Here is a 20,050-nt window from a genome sequence, read left to right as displayed (position 1 = left end):
GATGATTTTAGTACCAATATATATGCAATAATGTGATCAGTTGGACTTACTCTAAAACGTACCAATATATATTGTATCGAGCCTAATGCAGGGGCGATCTAGTGTGAACCAGCAGAGTCGGGCAAAACGTAATATGATGCACACAACTGGCACAACTTCATTTGCTCAAATTAGGAACAAATATATATGTTGTATTACATGATTTAAACAACTTGTTCTCTGTTAAGCTACTGATGCATGATAGTATCTATTAGATTAGATGCATTGTTTTTGGTTATATTTGATTACTTTATTTAACATGTATAGATAAAACTGAAATAAGATGGAAAAGACACATAATTAGTATATGTTGTTGTTGAATCTATGTTATATTGTTTTAGCAATTAGTCATCTTTTGGTTAGTCAAACACTGATGCAGGCTAAATGATATATATTGAATTGCAATCTCATACTGATATTTATTTATGTATTTCTTTGATTAAACTATTTATGGTTCATATGTATGTAGAAGAATGAAAATGGAGGTGTAAACCCAGACCGTTGCACAATGTTTGAGCTTACCCATGTCCCTGACACTGAAAAACCTCAGGAACCAAATTCTAAACGCGCTATTGTAAGCATAAGTTTTGATTTCTTAAAAATTATGTGCAGCTCTTAATTGTACTCATAATTTGATACTGGACATAATGTGATCAGTTATATATCATTGTTTGACATAGGCGCTAATGAAGGACAAGATCGAAAAGATGAAGGATATAAAGAGGGCATCTCAACTTCCAGAGGTTCTTGATATTTTGAAATCAATGAAGTATATGCATATGCGCTTGGGAAAGAGAAACGTGGAAAGGTGCGAGGATTTGGACTTGGAGTTACACCTGACCAAGTTCCTGGTATAGTAGTGCAGAAAAGAGGTGTACACCTTGAGATACAAGCAATGAGGGAACAACATGACACTGAGATTAAAAACCATTCGGAAAGAGAGCCAAGAAAAAGAAGATAAGCTTAGAGATGAAATGAGCAGACATACACTTTCCACAACAGATAAACTTAAAAGTATGGAGATTGCAATGAAAGAACAAGGAGCGCTTTTGGCTGTGTTGCTTGGTGCATATTCGCCTCGTGATTTGCTTGCTACAACAATACCAATACAGGGTGGTTTTTTTTGCCAACCATCGATCAACGATATTCAACCTTCATATGAGCAGAACATGGATGACTTGGATTGAATCACTTTAGACTTCACGGTTTGGTTAGTACTAATTGTGCTTGAGGCCTTTGTGTTTTGTTGTTTTGAACTTAATCTATGATCTTTCTGGTATTTTGGTGATAGCTACCTGATCATGGGGTAAGTGCACAAAGGCTTCTAGTTTAGCTTCACAGACAAGCTTAGTTTTTGTTGATATGAAAGAAGTCTGATTCAGTTGGTATATATGGTAGTGATATGACTCATATTTGTACTGATCTATCATAAGTTTTTGTATGTTGGAAGCTCTTTATTTTGTAAAATGAAAGTACTAATGATGGATTCAATATATTAGTCCATTAATTTTCTTTACATTGATTTGGATTCTTGAATGTGAATATAGATGTTTATTTGGAAACAGGTCTGGAATAGTTGAAGGTGATTTTAATGGAAATTTTTTGAAAATACAAAATTTAATAGAATGGTTTAATGTTTTTACCACAGTAAGACACGGTAAAAAAAATTAACTGTACAAGTTGGTGAAGTTTATTTACATAATACAACCCGTGCAATAAACTTGTGGGACCCATAATTGATATTGATTGGTGTTAATAAAAAACAAGATACAATTTATTTTGAAATTGTTAGCAGTCTGGGCCTACACATAAGTGGGAGCAATGGACTTGTTGACTTAGTTCCACATTCTCTTTTAAATGTGGCTTTTTGTTGATTGCTACGGCCCTACACTCCACAAGCCCAAAAAATGTGGTTGTAATGTGGCAAGGGAGGGTTGGACACGAAAATGTGTGGCTCTCGGCCTATTTTTGCCACACTAAGTGTATGTTGCTGTTGATAGGAATTGTAGTAGTGTCAGTTGTATATTGATCAGTGGCTTGGCCACCGGCCCCAAGTACCCTAACTTGTACGGCTACTTCTTGCTTGACCTCAACCACAAGGCTTCCGACCAGTACGACATCGTGCTTCCAAGCCGCCCTAAAGATATAATCGGTTCATGCAATGGGTTCCTCTGCCTGTCCCATGACTTCTTCCCCGGCAAATATTCTCTTTCTAATCCCATGACCGGTGAGCAAGTTTGGATTGTTCCTACGGAGGCTTATTTTTTTGATAGTTGTGGTTTTGGGTACAGTCCCATCAGTAATGTCTACAAAATAGTTATGTTTCATAAGTCTTATATGTCGGGTTTTAAGGTCATGACAGTTGGTTCAGGTATTTGGAGACGTGTTGAGTATGTTACGGACTTAGCAGTGTATAAGTCTAGTTCAGATTGGAGATATCTGAATGGATTTCTTCATTCCATGTGTACACACTGTGACTATTCTCTTTCGATAATTGCTTTTGATGTCGAAAGTGAGCGTTTCAACTGTTACCGTTACCAGAGTTTCATATTGATGATGATGATGATGATGATGAGATACCAACGGGAGTACTCGGAGTATTGGATGGGAGGCTCTACGTAACAGTTGCCTCCAAACATAATATAGTTGTTTGGGTGATGAAGGATTATGGCATTAAGGAGTCTTGGACCAGAGATTTTGAAATTAGAGACAACTCGTATCCACGGGCAAACGCGTATCCACTCACTTATTACAAGTTATTGAACTATTCACAAGGGCGAGCGTTGCTGTTTAGTCAGGGTGATCGCTTATTTTATACCTATACTGCTGGAACTGATGGTCTTGTTCAGGTTGATGGAGTACAACTGATGATTCAGAGACTATGGATGCATAATCCGAGCTTTCTTTCTCTTAAAGATGTTGTGCACAGGGGTCAGAGCCTAGGAAGCAAGAAAGCGCCAGGGAAGTCACTATTCGCTCTTCCGAAGTGGAAGCGAATCGCGGTGAAAGCGCTCGGAAGGCTATTCCGGCAAAATTGAAGGACGGAAGCGCGGCATAATCCGACATTGGAAGGAGCTAGCTGTGGTTTCTATATGCATACGCAATTTAATTAATAGTTCAAGGTCATGTTCAGTTTTACTAGTTTACTACCGCCCATTGGATATTCAATTAAATCAGTGTTTGTCTTTGCAGATTAGTTTTGTTTTCTTGTCTTCAGATTTTTGTACTATTGATCATCCTTAATTCCTTTGTGTAATATGTAGTTGCCATTCCATTTTTTTATCAAAATCTAGGCCCAGGGCTATATCATTTCGACGATGCTGTTGATCTTCTGACTTTTCCCTTTTTCTTTTAGCATCCTGAAAGAGTAATAATGTTGAACTGGACTAAAGTCCTTCTGCGACTGTTGTACATTAACCTCCACAGTGTGTGTTGCACACACATGTAATGCTACCCTATACAATGCTTGCCTAAGCAAACGGATCGAGTACGTAGGATTGTATGAACCCTAGCTAATTCATAACTACTTGTGAGTATCTGGTAACATTGTAGTATATATGAAATTTTTCAGGTTTTTACTGCTCTTCTATGAATGAACCATTGTTATATATAGCCTCGATCTCCAATGATCATGATAAACCAGCTTACCGCCTTCTGGTTATCTAGAATAAAGCAATTCTCTTTCTATTTTTCTAAACTTGCATGCTGCATCAAATGCGATTTATCTGAATGGTTTTCACTGGATTGGATGAGATAGTGAGGTTGCTCGTTTCATATTTTCCTTTATTCTTAAGAGAGAGCTTTTACAAAAGTGGCCATGCTAGTGAACGAATTGCATTTATACTCTCGTTCCGAGCTTTTTACAACCTAGTGAACGAATTCAAAACCCCCACCACACAAGAAATTCATCGGACTTTCCCATCCTCATCATTTCAAGCCAACATCAGTAAACAATGTTTCCCACTATTGTTCAGGAGTGACATCCTTTGGTTCCTTCTCTCTAGAATCACAAACGGGACAAAACAAAGAGATCTATGACAACAAAGAGAGAATCTTTTACCAAAAACACAACATTCCAGAACATTAGATGACGAAAGGAAACAACTAAATCACAAGACTGTAAATACAAACAAAGCAGCAAACTAGAAGCGTTTATTTCTTGTTCTACTCTTGTTAGCTAGCTAGGTCCTCCACCAATTCATAGCTGAAAGTTCTGCAGAAAATAATCAACCACACCTGGCCATGCTAACGCTCTGGTAGTCTCGGAACTGGTGTAGGCCACCTTGGGAGCACTAACGGGAAGAAGAATAAATCAGTTAGGACATTCGTCCCAGCCATCTTTGACCACTTCATAGTACGAATGTTACACTCGACAATTTCTCCATTTATGCGAAGATAAAGGATATCACCATTATTTGTGTTAAAGGAAGAAAATATGTTGCTGATATATTGCTGATTCGTTGCTGGCGTGATTGATAGATAGATAGTCACTATTGTGATTATAGGAGTGAATGTAGGATCTGGTTTATTTGTATTTATTCCTTACCTAGAATAGCTTCTGGAACTTGTATATTATAGCATAGCTTTGTACGATTGAGACTATCTAAGATACACTCATTCACATATCAATTTGTTTATGGTATCAGAGCACCGATTCTGGTGTCTCTAACCCACTACTTCCGCTACAAACAACCCACTACTTTTGCCACAAACAAACACAGACACCATGGCTGAGGTCATTGAAACCCCAGAACCACAAAACATCGAACTCATTCCTTCATCTAAAGACAAAGATGTGAATGATTTTGACACACCCAACCCTTTGACCTGACACCCATCTGATACACCAGGGCTCAAACTGGTTAGTACACTGTTGGACGGAAACAACTATGGAGAATGGAGCCGAGCTATGTGCCTTAGCCTCAGCGCCAAGAACAAGATAGGACTGATTGATGGTACAATCAAACCACCTCCACGCACCGATCCAAGGTTCCCTATGTGGAAGTGCTGCAACGACATGGTATTGTCATGGATCGTTCATTCGATTCAACCAAACATCGCGCGTGGAGTGATCTTCTCAGATACGGCATTTGGGGTGTGGAGAGATCTCCATGATTTATTCTCTCAAGGAGATGATTCAAGGATTTATCAAATTCGGCAAGAGATCGCCGAATGTCGCCAAGGCCAGCAATCTGCTTCTATCTATTACACTAAACTCAAAGCCCTTTGGGATGAATTATCCTCTTACCAGGAACCTCTTGCTTGTAGTTGTGATGCTATGCAGATCTTGTTTGACCGGGAGGAGAAAGAGAGAGTCATGCAGTTCTTCATGGGGTTGAATGAATCTTACTCAACTATTCGCGGGTCAATCCTGATGATGAGTCCACTTCCAAATACAAGGAAGGTTCATGGTTTGATCCTTCAACATGAGAGGCAGATGGAGGCGGCAGCTCGTCGAGATATCCCACAAACATCTCATGCTATGCAGGCTGCGAGGACATCAAATCCACCAAAGTCCTCCTTCTCCCCCAAACCATTGAAGTGCACATATTGTGAGGAAGACACTCATTTGGTGGATCGCTGCTTTTACCTGAAAGGGTTTCCAGTGGGCCACAAATGGCATGGCAAGAACGTGAAGCCCAAAAACAAAAGAGGATCAGCCCACAACATTGAGTTGAAGAAGGAACCCACAAATGAAAGCCCAACCCTCACAGCTGATGAATACAAGCAGATCATGGCCATGTTGCACGAAAAGAACGGTAATAATCAACCATTCGCAAATGCGACAGGTATATTCACACCCAATTGCAAAGAGATAAACAGTGATATTCATTCGACATTATGTTGGATTGTGGATAGTGGAGCAACTGATCACGTATCATATTTGTCACCCACTCACAATAAGATAAGAACAACCCATGATTTTATTGGTTTACCTAATGGAGGACAAGCTGCAATTGAAAGTACTGGGTCTATTAAATTGTCACAAGAATTATCTCTTGACGGAGTTTTGCATGTTCCTAAATTTCGTGTCAACTTGATTTCTGTGAGTAAGTTGACACGTTCCTTGAGATGTATTGTAATCTTTTGTCCGGATTTTTGTGTTTGCGCAGGACGTGTATACGAAGAGGACGATTGGCCTGGGCAAGCATTTTAATGGGCTCTATTACCTCACACCCCAATAGAACCCTCACCTTGCCAATCATATATCCCCGCACCTCCAACCTATGGCACCAACGTCTTGGGCATCCATCTACCGCACCTCTCCATCATCTCTCTAAAGTTATTCCAGAAATTATGTTTAATCCTCACCACATTTGTGACATTTGTCCCTTAGCAAAACAAACTCGGTTGTCTTTTCCTTCCAGTTCAATAAAAACAGTTGCACCTTTTGATTTAATTCATTGTGACATTTGAGGACCGCACAAAACTCACACACATTCTGGGGCTCGCTATTTCTTAACCATCGTTGATGATTTCACTCGTTTCACTTGGGTACATCTTATGAGCTTCAAATCCAATACTCAACCTTTATTGAAATCATTCTTCTCATGGGTCAAAACGCAATTTCATCGTGACATCAAAATTTTGCGTGCTGACAATGGGGGTGAGTTCACATCCTTGCGTGCTTTTTTCGCAGAACATGGTACCATTTTCCAACACACCTGCGTATATACACCTCAACAAAATGGGGTAGTAGAGCGCAAACATCGCCATCTTTTGAATGTGGCCCGAGCCCTTCGATTTCAAGCCAATTTACCGCTACAATTTTGGGGTGAGAGTATTCAAACCGCTTGCTATCTCATGAATCGCCTTCCCACTCCTTTACTTTCTCACAAATCTCCATATGAACTCTTACATAATATACCACCAAGCTATTCTCACCTCCGAACTTTTGGTTCTTTATGTTATGCTACCAACCTCACTCCCACTCATAAATTTGATACCTGTGCACGTCGTTGCATTTTTATTAGATACCTCAGTGGCCAAAAAGGCTATCGATTATATGATCTTGACACCAAAAAGTTTTTTACATCCAGAGATGTCACATTCCATGAACATATATTTCCCTTCACCAAATTTCCTCTTGAGGATCAAGAAGACTTTCCTGTTTTACCTGTTGTTGACCCAGCCCAATCCTTGGCCCAATCATCTCAGCCCACTTCTTCATCATCTTCTCCCTCATCTGCTGGAGAGCATGGGAGATCCTTCCTAGCTCCTAGCTCCACTTCGTCATCATCTTCTCCCTCATCTATCAACCCCAATCCTCCCTTCCTAACTTCTCTACCTAACCCGACCCCGCCTGCACCCACCTCCTCCTCGTCGCCGGACCCAGCTTCTACGGCGTCGTCCCCACCACCCGACGCCGCCCTTTCACCGTCGGCAGATTCGGTGCCCCAACAGCCTTCCTCTCCTCTTCCCCATGTCTCTTCCCCTCCGCCCTCACCTTCGTCTCTGCCATCACCTTTCCCTCAGTCATCCCCACCACCACCGTCCCCAGTTCAGCCCCCGTCACCCCAACCCACTACCCCTGTTCGTCGTTCTACTCGCTCCCACCATCCCCCTTCTTATCTTTGTGACTACAAGACTCACCATGCTGCTCTGCTCGGCCCTGACGCCTCTTCCTCCACGTCCGGCACCCGCTATCCGTTGCAAAGGTATGTCTCTTATTCTGGGTTGTCTGGTGCTTACTGCTCTTTTGTGCATAATATATCTAAGTTGGTGGAGCTAGCGAATTATACACAGGCCAGTCATGATCCTCAGTGGGTTGAAGCAATGAATTCTGAGATTCGGGCACTTGAAGATAATAACACATGGTCCATGGTTCCCCTTCCTCCTAGTCAGCGACCCATTGGATGCAAATGGGTTTTCAAGATCAAATATCATGCTGATGGTTCAATCGAGCGCTACAAAGCTCACCTTGTTGCCAAAGGTTACACTCAACGTGAGGGAATCGATTATAAAGACACTTTGCTCCGGTTGCCAAACTGATCACTGTCCGTTGTCTCCTGTCTGTGGCTGCGGTTCGAAATTGGCCTTTGCACCAGATGGATGTCCAGAATGCCTTCCTTCATGGTGAACTCCTTGAGGAAGTATACATGCTTCCTCCACCTGGTTACCGTCGACAGGGGGAGAATGAAGTTTGTCGACTCCACAAGTCACTTTACGGACTGAAACAAGCGTCCCGCAGCTGGTTCCAACGTTTTTCTTCAGCTATCCAAGAAATTGGTTTTCAACAATCCCGAGCTGATTATTCTTTATTCACACAGGTTCGTGGAGATTTCATCACTGTGGTGTTGTTGTATGTTGATGATATGGTCATAACAGGGAATAATGAGAAGGCTATCAATGATCTCAAAGTCTTCCTCAACAGTTGTTTTAAAATCAAAGATCTTGGAACTCTCAAATACTTCCTTGGCATTAAGGTGGCACGATCAAAGGCTGGAATCTCTGTTTGTCAGCGAAAGTACACTTTAGATATCTTGGAGGAAGCTGGCTTACTTGGAGCAAAACCTGCAAAAGTGCCTATGGAACCGGATTTGGTACTGACAGAAAAAGGGAGTGATAGCCTCAAAGATCCTACTCGGTATAGGCGGTTGATTGGGAAATTAATTTATCTCACCATCACCCGGCCAGATATCACATACTCTGTGAACACTCTTAGCCAATTTATGCAAGACCCCAAGCTACATCATTTCAAGGCAGCCCTTCGACTTCTTCAATACTTGAAGGCAGCTCCAGGACAAGGTCTATTATTTCCTTCAAACAGCCAATTGCATTTGATTGGATATTGTGATGCTGACTGGGCAAGGTGTCCTGTTACACGCCGGTCAGTCACTGGGTATTGTATTTTCCTTGGTGGATCACTTGTGTCATGGAAAAGTAAAAAACAAGTCACGGTGTCAAGGTCCTCTGCTGAAGCTGAATATCGTTCAATGGCCTCAGTTACATGTGAACTAACTTGGCTGAGGTACATGTTGAAGGCTTTGCGTGTACCACATTCGGCACCAGCAAGGCTGTTTTGTGACAACCAAGCGGCTCTACATATCGCTGCAAACCCGGTTTATCATGAACGTACGAAGCATATAGAACTTGATTGTCATATAGTTCGTGAGAGGATTCAAAAAGGTGAAATCAAACCAGCATATGTGCAAACTGGAGAACAGATTGCAGATTTATTCACAAAGCCCTTACGAGCACCAATTTTTCACATGCATCTTAGCAAGTTGGGTGTTATTGACATACACACTCCAACTTGAGGGGGAGTGTTAAAGGAAGAAAATATGTTGCTGATATATTGCTGATTCGTTGCTGGCGTGATTGATAGATAGATAGTCACTATTGTGATTATAGGAGTGAATGTAGGATCTGGTTTATTTGTATTTATTCCTTACCTAGAATAGCTTCTGGAACTTGTATATTATAGCATAGCTTTGTACGATTGAGACTATCTAAGATACACTCATTCACATATCAATTTGTTTAATTTGGGTCAAAAGTTAGCAATTCAACATAACCATCTAAATCACGAGGAATCATTTCTCGCGGAAGTGAATAGCGCTTACCATGTTCCAAACCACATTTTCCAGGTCCATTGGCAACCAGCTGATCATGTTCTTCAGTCAGCTCCCAAACAAACAGCCTACAATTATCAAAGTCATAGTCGCACATGCGCAGATATCTTTGATACACACCTAAGAAATCAAATGAGAAATTCTCCCTCACAATACTATCAAATTCAATCAAACGACACTGAAAATGATCACCATAGCTGCTACTGCTACTGTTGTTGTTCACAAAGGGGCCCAACCCAATGAGATTACCATCTTGGGTCATCCAATATATCATTCCATTGTTGGCAAAGCTATTATTCCAATCAAAAACATACGAGGAAAGGTCTCTTGGAGATGATACAACCGACACTGTCCATTCACCGGTCTCAGAAGAGAAGACTTGAATGGTAATGCCAGAAGAAGTTATTTATGAAGGAATTACTCTCACAACCTTGCATCCGTAATCGTCATTAATATGGATCTTTTGTTCTTTTCGATGATCACCATCTTCCTCTTCATATTTATAGTAGGGCTCACATATGAATCCCATGGGCACAAACTCGTGACATGCCGGGATGCGTGGAAGAGTAACCAGTTGCATGGTGTATGGATTGCAAATGTAGTAATCATGTTGATCATCCTTGCTTGCACAGCACAACACTAAGTCATTCCATGTCCCTAGTACAAATGGATCTTCTTTCAGACTGAGGAAACTCCTGAACTTTTGAAACACATCTTTAGTAAGGAACTCCTCTGCATTGTGGTTTATCAAAGTACAAATTATTGGCGTTCGCTTATCTCTTTGGAGACAAAGAAAGCGACCAGCAAAATAAGGATCAGAGATGAGAGAACACCAACGTCTGCACACAGATGTGCATTGCAAGCAGAATTTCTTGATAGGAAGTCGACATAGGACTTCAACCAACAAGTGATCAGGGAGATCATTGATACTAATATCAGTGGTTTTGATGATGCTCTTGCTGGTAATCTTTTGCATCTTTTCAATTGATATATACCATCATATGCCTCTCCAAATGACATTAAACATACAAGCGTACCAGTGGTGAAACCATCACCGCTCTTGCCGACAAAAGTAAACAAGGATCTACTGATCTAACTGATTAATGTAACGAGTTCCACCCTTGACCTGCAGAAAATACACCAAAATTTTAATGTCTTATGTGTTGCATAACAGAGAACAAAAACAACAGCAATGCACATTAAACCCATCAAGACAACAGTGAAATGCGTACACAAATCCGAATATGCACATCCAATGTCAAAATGAACAATGACATACAGACAACAAATTGCTGCCTTGTTACCCTTGTATTTAGAAACTATCAAGTGCCAAGAAGCATCAAAAATAGACTAGAAGCTTATATCCATACTAATAGCAACTTAACATACACCAATCAAGTATTACGTTACTCACACCACTTGACTTATTCAAATTCAATCAAACACATATAGTTAAGTCTCAAAACTTGATTTCAATTTCTCACAGATTCTTGCCAAGTAGCACCAAGTTTACCTTCAAAAAAATCTAATTTAGTGAGCATGTAGACCTGGATTTGGTTCCTCCAATCAGAACTCGAGGCTGGAGGCTGATGAGATCATTGATTAAGGGAAGAACGAAAGCAAAAGAACACAGATAACTAAGAAGATTTCATATTCATTTCATACCCATAACTGGGGAAGAGATTACAACTTAAAGAGGAAGAGAACAGATACAGACAAAAGGGAGTGCAGCTACTTGGCTCTATGCTACTCAGGAGGTCCTTAGAATTCTGCTGGGTGTCCATAGTAATTACTGCATAGAGACAAAGTGTAGTTGATCCATCTTGGGTTACTGGTAATGAAGGATTAAGAAATGTGATTGCAACAAGGTCTCCCCCCCTAAGAGGGAGCTTGTCCTCAAGCCCGAAACTGTGGAAAGTGGTTCACGATGGTATAGGCATCTTCCCATGTAGCATCTGATTCAGGAAGGCCCTCCCATTGCACCAGCCATTGTGTCACAGAGCGATTTTTCTTCCTTACCACTGCCATGTCGAGGACCTTGGAGGGAATCAATTGGAGGGATCCAGTGTCATCAGTGGGGGGTAGAGTCACTTGAACAGGGATGTGGGCACCGAGTTTCTCTTCAACAATGACACATGAAAAATCGGATGCAACCTGGAGCGTAGAGGAAGGCGCAATTTGTAGGCGACCGTACCTATCTTAGAAACAATCTGAAATGGGCCATAGTACCTGGGAGCAAGCTTGTGAGATGGCCGTTTGATGAGTGACTTTTGCCGGTATGGATGTAACTTGAGATAAACCCAGTCGCCTTCCTCAAAGGTCCGCTCAGTGCGATGTTGGTCAGTCTGCTGCTTCATTCTGTTCTGTGCCATAGCCATGTTGGAGCGGAGAAGCTTAAGGAGATCATCCCGGTTCCGCAAGGCAATGTCCACTGAGTGAACCTTGGCGGTTCCCGGTGTGTACGAGAGAACCGAAGGAAGGGTTCTGCCGTAAAGTGCCTGGTATGGCGTCATGTGAATGGTGGAGTGATAAGTGGTGTTGTACCACCACTCCGCCCAGTGGAGGAGGGACGCCCACTTTGTAGGTTTGTCCGCCACGAAACAACGGAGATAGTGCTCCAAGCAACGATTCACAACCTCCGTTTGGCCATCGGATTGGGGGTGACAGGCCGAGCTTCGGCAAAGTCTGGTACCTTGTAACTTGAAAAAAGCTTCCCAAAACTTGCTGATAAAAATTGGATCACGATCACTGGTGATGGATCTCGGCATACCATGGAGGCGAAAGATCTCACGCACAAAGATGTCTGCAATGTCTGCAGCGGTGTATGGGTGAGAGATGGCAATGAAGTGACCGGACTTAGAGAGACGGTCCACCACCACAAGAATGGCGTTCTTGCCATCTGAACTGGGCAAACCCTCAACAAAATCAAGAGATATATCAACCCACACATCATCAGGGACCGGAAGTGGTTGGAGCAAGCCCGGTGGAGTCACCGATTCTGAGTTTTGGCGTTGACATTGATCACATGCCGCCACAAAGCGCTTCACATCCTTTCGCATACCCGGCCAAGCGAAGCTCCGGGCGAGGCGAATGTAAGTTCGGAGATAACCGGAATGACCACCCTCGAGAGAAGCATGGAACTCATCCAATATCTTGCAGCGCCAATCCGAGGTGAGGGGCACATAGATCTTGCCCTTGTAGAACAACCTGTTTTGGCGCAACTCAAAGTGTTTCTTGGTCTCACTGTTGGCTTTGAGAGCGGTGATGATTGCTGAAGCGGTGGGATCGTCGAGGCAGGTCCGATCAATGGCGGATAGGCTGTCAAATACCGGAGTGGACACACACTGGATCGTGCATAGCTCCAATTGACGTGACAAAGTATCAGCCGCCGAATTTAGTGTGCCAGGTCGGTATGTGATTTTGTAGTTGTAACCCATCAATTTGTATAGCCACCGATGTTGAGAAGGCGTCGAGATGCATTGCTCCAACAGGTGTTTGAGAGGTTGGTGATCGGTGATGATGTTGAAGAAATTCCCCAAAAGATAGTGACGCCATTTGTTCACCGCAAAAAGAATGGCTAGCATCTCCTTGTCGTAAACAGAAAGAGCTTGATTTTGGGGAGAAAGGATCTTACTGAGAAAGGCAATAGGATGACATTGCTGGGAGAGCACCGCACCGATCCCAGCACCACTAGCATCAGTTTCTAGGTCGAATGCAGCTGTGAAATCAGGTAGTGCAAGGACTGGGGCAGATGTAATTGCATGTTTTAGTGCCAAGAAGGCCTGCTCGGATATTGGACTCTAATGAAAACTGTGGGCCTTTAACATGTCTGTGAGAGGCTTGGCCAACATGCCATAATGCTTTATAAATTTCCGGTAATACCCCGTGAGGCCCTAAAAACCCCGTAGGCCTTTAATAGTGAGAGGCTTGGCCCAATCCACAATGCACTGCACTTTCTCGGGGTCCATAGCAACGCCCTCACCGGAGATGACATGACCCAAATAATTAACACTTTGTTGAGCAAAAGAGCACTTAGAGAGCTTCGCTTTCAACTCATTGGTCCGCATGGCTTCCAAAACGAGTTGTAAGTGCTCCATATGGGAAATAAAGTCCTTGCTATAAATCAAGATGTCATAAAAAAAATTAAGACACACCTTCGCAAATATGGCTTGAAGAGCATATTCATCAATGCTTGAAATGTAGCTGGCGCATTGGATAGGCCGAATGGCATGACCAGAAACTCATAGTGCCCATCGTGGGTGCGGAAAGCCGTCTTGGGGACATCCTCGGAACGCATCCGAACTTGATGATACCCGGAGTGGAGATCAAGCTTCGTGAAATAACGAGCGCCATGAAGTTCATCGAGGAGTTCGTCGACCACCGGAATGGGGAAACGATCCTTGATGGTGATGGCGTTCAACTCCCGGTAATCGACACAAAACCGCCAAGTGTTATCCTTTTTGCTCACTAAAAGGACTAGGGAGGAAAACGGACTGCGGCTGTGTTGGATGATGCCTAGATTCAACATGTCCTGGACTTGAGCTTCAATTTCTGTCTTTTGTGAGTGTCCATACTTGTAAGGCCTTACATTCACTGGTAAAGAATTGGGCTGTAATTGTATTCGATGATCAATGGGCCTGGGTGGGGGTAGGCCTACAGGAGGTTCAAAAATATCAGTGAAAGTTGATAGTAGGGATGATAAGATGGGATCCATGTCTGACTCAGTCAAGGCGCGCACTGGAAGTGGGGACTCGAATGGATCTGGAGGAAAACAGTCAAATAGCAATTTGTCGTCCTCCGAAGTACGCCTGTTGTCCTCCGAAGTACGCCTGGCGGTAATTCCCCGTAGTAAATGGCGTTGTCCCCTTGAGACAAAAGCCATAATTTTATCTCTGAAGTGCCAGCCAATGTAGCCAAGTGTGTCCAACCACTCTGCCCCCAGTACCAGATCACAGTCTGCCACAGGTAACAGAAGAAAGGAACTCGTGAATTGGTATCCTTGCATCTCAACGGTCACTTTGTGGACCACACCAGAGGGAACGACAAGGTGGCTTGAGGCCGATGTGAAGCGCGACACCGCCGGTGGGTAAACCGGCATTCCCAATCGGTGCGCCACAGCCGGGTTTAGAAAATTGGTGACGGACCTGCAATCGATGAAGACCAAAATGGGTTGGCCGTTGATTGAGCCATGGATTCGCATCACCTCACTGAGTTTCGTGGTGGTGATGGCGTAGAGCGGCAATGCCGGGTTCGGGTCCGGGGTGGTCAGAGGTTGTGTATCATCCTCTTGTCGAGGTTCCTCAATCTCAAGTGGCTCCTCCTCTAGGCTCGGTCCTTCCAAGATGGCCATGAATGTCTGTTTACAGACATGGTTCTCTGAATACTGTTCGTCACAGTTGAAGCAAAGGTTCCGGGCTCAACGTTCGCGTTGTTCCGGTGTGGAAAAATGGCGAAACGATCTGAATGGTTGTGTATTTTGGGGAGTTGTTGGTGGTGGTCTAATATGGGTGGTGGTGGTGGTGGTGGGTGTATGTGGTTGAATGGGAGAATTACTGGTTGGTGTGTGAGAGGTGAAGGAGGAGCGAACGGGATTAGGTTGAGCAAAAGGGCGGTGGCGAAAGGGATTGGGAGGGCGAATGGCGTTGTTTCGAGTTTCATAGCAGCGTGCTAGACGTTGAGCATCTGCTAAGGTTGCAGGATTCATAGCACGGACATCATGGCGGAGCTCGGGTCGAAGACCATCGATAAAGATGGGAATGAGATCGCTCTCGGCCCAATCTGGAGCGCGGCAAGAGAGTTTGGTGAAGGAGTTGATGAACTCATCGACCGAAGCGGTCTGTTGTAGGTGCGCCAAGCGGCCTTTGAAATCTGAGGCAGTCCCCGCACCGAAACGACTCAACAGAGCTGCAGACAACTCCTCCCATGTCAGATTGGGATGACGTTGTTCATACGCATTCATCCAAATCGACGGGTCCGGGCCGAATAAGCTTGCCACGGTTTGCACTCTGTCATGACCCGGAACATTGTTCATACGGAGGTAGCGCTCCGCCATCGCTAGCCAACCCATAACATCGTCGCCATTGAAGCGAGGGAGCTCAATCTTTGGAGGGCGATAGTGGTTTTGTGGTGGAGGATGGTAATAGTGATACTGAGGTTGGGGCGGGATGAATTGTGGATGTGGTGGTGTGAGTACGGTTTGGGATTGATGCGGGGGCTGTTGTTGTGGTTGTGGTGGTGTGACAGTGGGTTGTGGTGTGGAGATTGGGAGTTTGTGGTGGAAAGGAGCCAAAAGAGATGGCTGGGGTAGAAGGGCTTCGAACTCCCTGGGAAAGGTTGGGTTGCGGGGATGGTGGTGGTAGCGCGATGCTGTTCTCCAAAGATTGAGGTCGGTGTAGCTGACTGGTGACCAACGTTGTAGCTCAGGAAACCAACGCTAGGAGGAGGCCCGGTGGAAGGAGCTGTGGTAGGTGCACCCGTTGAGACGTTGTGAACCGCCTGATTCATCCACAAATTCTGGATTGCCGCAAACTGATGTGCCATGAGAGTCTGGCTACGAGCTATTGCCGCAATGGAGGAGTGGAGTTCCTCGTTCTGAGATTGGAGAACCTCAGTTTGGTCGTGTAGGCTGTCCACAGCGGCTTGAAATGTGTGCAGCTGATCTGTGGAGATGGTGTAAGTGTTTGATGGGGAGGAGTGGGTAGGGGTAGCATGGCGGGGTGGTGTTTGGGTGTTGGGTTGTGGGATGGTTGGAATCCTACCCTCAGAATTAGGGAGGGAAGGGCGGGGATTTTGGATGCCTCGCATCGGAACCAAGCTCTAGATACCACTTGATGAGATCATTGATTAAGGGAAGAACGAAAGCAAAAGAACACAGATAACTAAGAAGATTTCATATTCATTTCATACCCATAACTGGGGAAGAGATTACAACTTAAAGAGGAAGAGAACAGATACAGACAAAAGGGAGTGCAGCTACTTGGCTCTATGCTACTCAGGAGGTCCTTAGAATTCTGCTGGGTGTCCATAGTAATTACTGCATAGAGACAAAGTGTAGTTGATCCATCTTGGGTTACTGGTAATGAAGGATTAAGAAATGTGATTGCAACAGAGGCCTCCAATCTGGAGAGATGCAGTTTAGAGAACATTAATCAATCAACTAGAGGAAGTAGTAGGGTCGTCGATAGTCGGTGTCGATGGCTGGGTCATCGATTGTTGAGGTCAAAGGCCGGGTGTCGATTGCCGACATCGAACTAGTCTTTCGCTGCAGCAGATCGACGCCGGAGAGCTTCGAGGCAGCCAACGGTCGAGAGAGAGAGAGAGAGAGAGAGAGAGAGAGTCTGAAGGAGGGGCAAATTGGTATAGAAAAATGTAAATGTTTGGCTGATGGGAAGAGACCTTAAGGTCTTTAATCTCACGTTCTTTTTTGTAGTGGGAAAAAAAAATCTTTACAATCTTTAAAATCTTTAGTTAACCTAAACCCTAAATCCTAAACCTTTTATTGACTAAATGTTCTCTGGTCGATATTTGACCAGGTGAATGAGTTCTACATCTATCACTTGTTAAATTTACAAGGCCTTGTTAATTGATGTCTTCACAAGCCCAACTTAGTCGTCAGTCTTTTTTGTTATTTTTTTTATTGTTTTTCACTTTATCTCAGTTATTTTGAATACCGTTTTTCGTTGGTTGTTTTTCTTTAACATTTTTGTCTTTGTATTTTCTTTTGCTATTTGTGAGTCAAACTCACAACCTCCCACTTACTAACAAGTGTCTATGTCGCTAAATCAAATGATATTTCTTCTGTATTTCAGATGCAGTATTTTTCATGTTAAAATTCTCTAAAAAAAGGCACTAAAACATAGAAAAATAATATTATATTGTAACCAAGAAAATATTACTTTTAGAAAAATAGAGAATTACTGGGAACATGGCCCTTCTACTAAGGTATCCCTTTATTATGACTTATATGAGAGATTGAGCATTGGACCATCTTTTATATCATACTTTTTAATCTTAACTGTTCAGTTTTTATGTCTTAATATGTAGATCACTTTTGTAAAATTTCATCAAAATTAGTGATCGTTAAGATGATCAAAACTACGAGTTGCATGAACGGTTCAGGTTTGGCAGATTTGATTCATTCATTGATTTAAGCTAGTTCAAAACCTTAACAATCACCAAAATTTCTAAAATTTTGTAGGTTTGATACACTCATATAGACCTACAAAATGAACGGTGAAGATGTGATTTTGTGATCGAAAAGCTTATCATCCCCCATCCCTCATATAAGTTACAATAGGGGATCCCTTAGTGGAAGAACCTTATTATTGGGAAAATATTTTAGGATATTCACCTTGTTTGTCCTCGGTCTAATGCTGTTAAGAATATGAATTTTGATTCCATGTAGTGATAGGTTACCAAGTTAGAACAGGGTGATGTTTCATTCTACGTACTTAAAAAGTATCGTTTAATTCCTTATATACACCAATGAATAAGATGACGATTATCCGATCTGTTTGCTACCTCTCTTTACTTATATAGTTTCTCCTTTTAAAAAACGAAAATCAGTGGATACCTCTATAAAACCCTAAAATCCCCGATTATATTCATCGAAACCAAGGTAGAGCTAGCTCCGCTGCTCTGTCAAATTGGTAAATTATCCATGTCAGCCATTGGATTGATTCCACCCTCTGCTTCTTCTGGTCATATCCATCAGTCTAAACGTTCCAAACCCATGAGTGATACTAGTTGTTTTGACGATCTCCCTGAGGATGTATTTGCTGAAATCCTTTGTCGACTTCCTTGCCATAAACTACTTATCCGATGCAAGCGTGTGTCCAAACGTTGGAACAGATTTGTCTCGTTTCTCTTATGTGATTCTAATTTTATCAGTAGGTTTATACGCCTCAAGCATGATAGTAAAACACCAATAATTCGTGGTCCCTTGAATTCCGAAGGAAACAAATTTCGTGTCACCAAAGTTACCACAATGAAGATGATAGCAGAGGAATTGATTACCGCAGTGACCATGGGAGTAAAAAATTCATTGTCCAGAATGGAAGGTAATGCAGGGGATGAAGCACTAATTACAACAGCAGACTTCGCTGCCATTATGGCCAAAACAGTTGAGCAGTCACTTAGTGTGATTTCCTCCAAGCCTTGTGGGGGTATAAAATTTCGGCTTGGACCCCCATTTAATGAATTAGGCCCGATCGATGGTCAAAGCCCAAGATGAACACTATCATGATAAACAACGTGAAACATGATCGTTAATGGAGAACATGCTCCTCCCACTACTCCCACTACAACGGGAAGTGAGGACCAAGAAATAAAAGGTCTATTAATTCACACGCTTATGGAGAGGAATGGAGGAGAATGGAGAGGAACAATCATAGATAACAACGGTAATAAGTATCGAACCGATTTCTTTTATTGTACCTGCTTGAATCGAAATTGACTTGGGCGTCGGAGTGTGTATTTTTTTTGTCAGGTACCTTCTCCCCATGATCAATCGCAATACGGATGCGTCCAAGGCTTCTCAAGAATCAAAGGAGAGTGATTTATGTTGGGTAATCTCTCTCCCGAAATTTTTTGCACCAACAGTCGTACAGTAAAAGCAAAAAACAAAACTACAAAGAGATACTGATAGAACAACAGGTGCAGAGATATATATATATATATATATATATTTATATATTGAGAAGTAATTGAACTAGCCAATATGTATATTTCTCCCGTAGGTGAGATCCGCTTGGTTTGAATTCAGAATTCTTGAAGGTGTAATTTATTTTTCTTTTTCATCTCTTTCGAATAAAGATCAATCTGAATACCAGTTGATTTTCTGTTTAGCTGACCATCCAAGAGTCCGAAGCCTAATTGCGTTTCTTTTCAATCAGTTAGAAATCAGGAGATGGAAACTTTTGTAAAACCTCTATTTGAAGAACAAAGGAAAATATGAAACGACAACCTCACTATCTCATCCAAATTAACCAACCGCACTCAGATAAATCACATTTGATGCAGCAAGTTTAAAAAAATAGAAAGTAATTCGCGCCAGTAGAGTCAGTTTTAGGGTGATGATGGTGAAAGATTATGGCTTTAAGGAGACTCTTGCACTAGCTAGCCAGCTTGAAATTACTGACAACTCTCTTCACTAGCTCAATGTGAAAGCATTGGTGTTAGATGATCGAGCATCTCTTGCATGCTTATTACTCCGGGAACATACCGCCTCATGATGGTTAAGGTTGCCGGAGTACCACCAATTCAGAAGGCATGCTTCCACATTTCTAGTTCTATTTCTGTTAAAGATGTTACGACTTATGAGGGTTCAGAGCTTTGCTTCTTCCTTCTTCTTTTTTCATGTGCAACTTCAGACTTCAAGTCTTCAGAACCTTTTTTATTTTTTATTTCTTTAGATCCCTTAGTGAAGAGGGTTATTG

At 42.6% G+C, this 20,050-nt stretch overlaps 1 protein-coding gene and 1 pseudogene across 1 annotated transcript; one reads left to right on the top strand and one right to left on the bottom strand.

Moving 5' to 3' along the window:
- Nucleotides 1–4,948: 4,948 nt before the first annotated feature.
- On the top strand, nt 4,949–9,299 carry LOC101306260 (annotated as a pseudogene).
- A 223-nt stretch (nt 9,300–9,522) lies between these two features.
- On the bottom strand, nt 9,523–10,590 carry LOC101305970 (F-box protein At5g07610-like). The gene is made up of 2 exons (XM_004305759.1): nt 10,098–10,590; nt 9,523–9,992 (listed from the first exon to the last, which is right to left on the bottom strand). Exons 1-2 carry the CDS (start codon nt 10,588–10,590, stop codon nt 9,523–9,525), a joined length of 963 nt encoding a protein of 320 aa, XP_004305807.1.
- Nucleotides 10,591–20,050: the final 9,460 nt, after the last annotated feature.

The sequence above is a fragment of the Fragaria vesca genome, linkage group LG6 (genome assembly GCF_000184155.1).
Source record: "Fragaria vesca subsp. vesca linkage group LG6, FraVesHawaii_1.0, whole genome shotgun sequence".
NCBI classification, from domain to species: domain Eukaryota; kingdom Viridiplantae; phylum Streptophyta; class Magnoliopsida; order Rosales; family Rosaceae; genus Fragaria; species Fragaria vesca.
The sequence above is the reverse complement of the archived record's forward strand: the minus strand, read 5'-3'. Positions and strand labels throughout refer to the sequence as shown.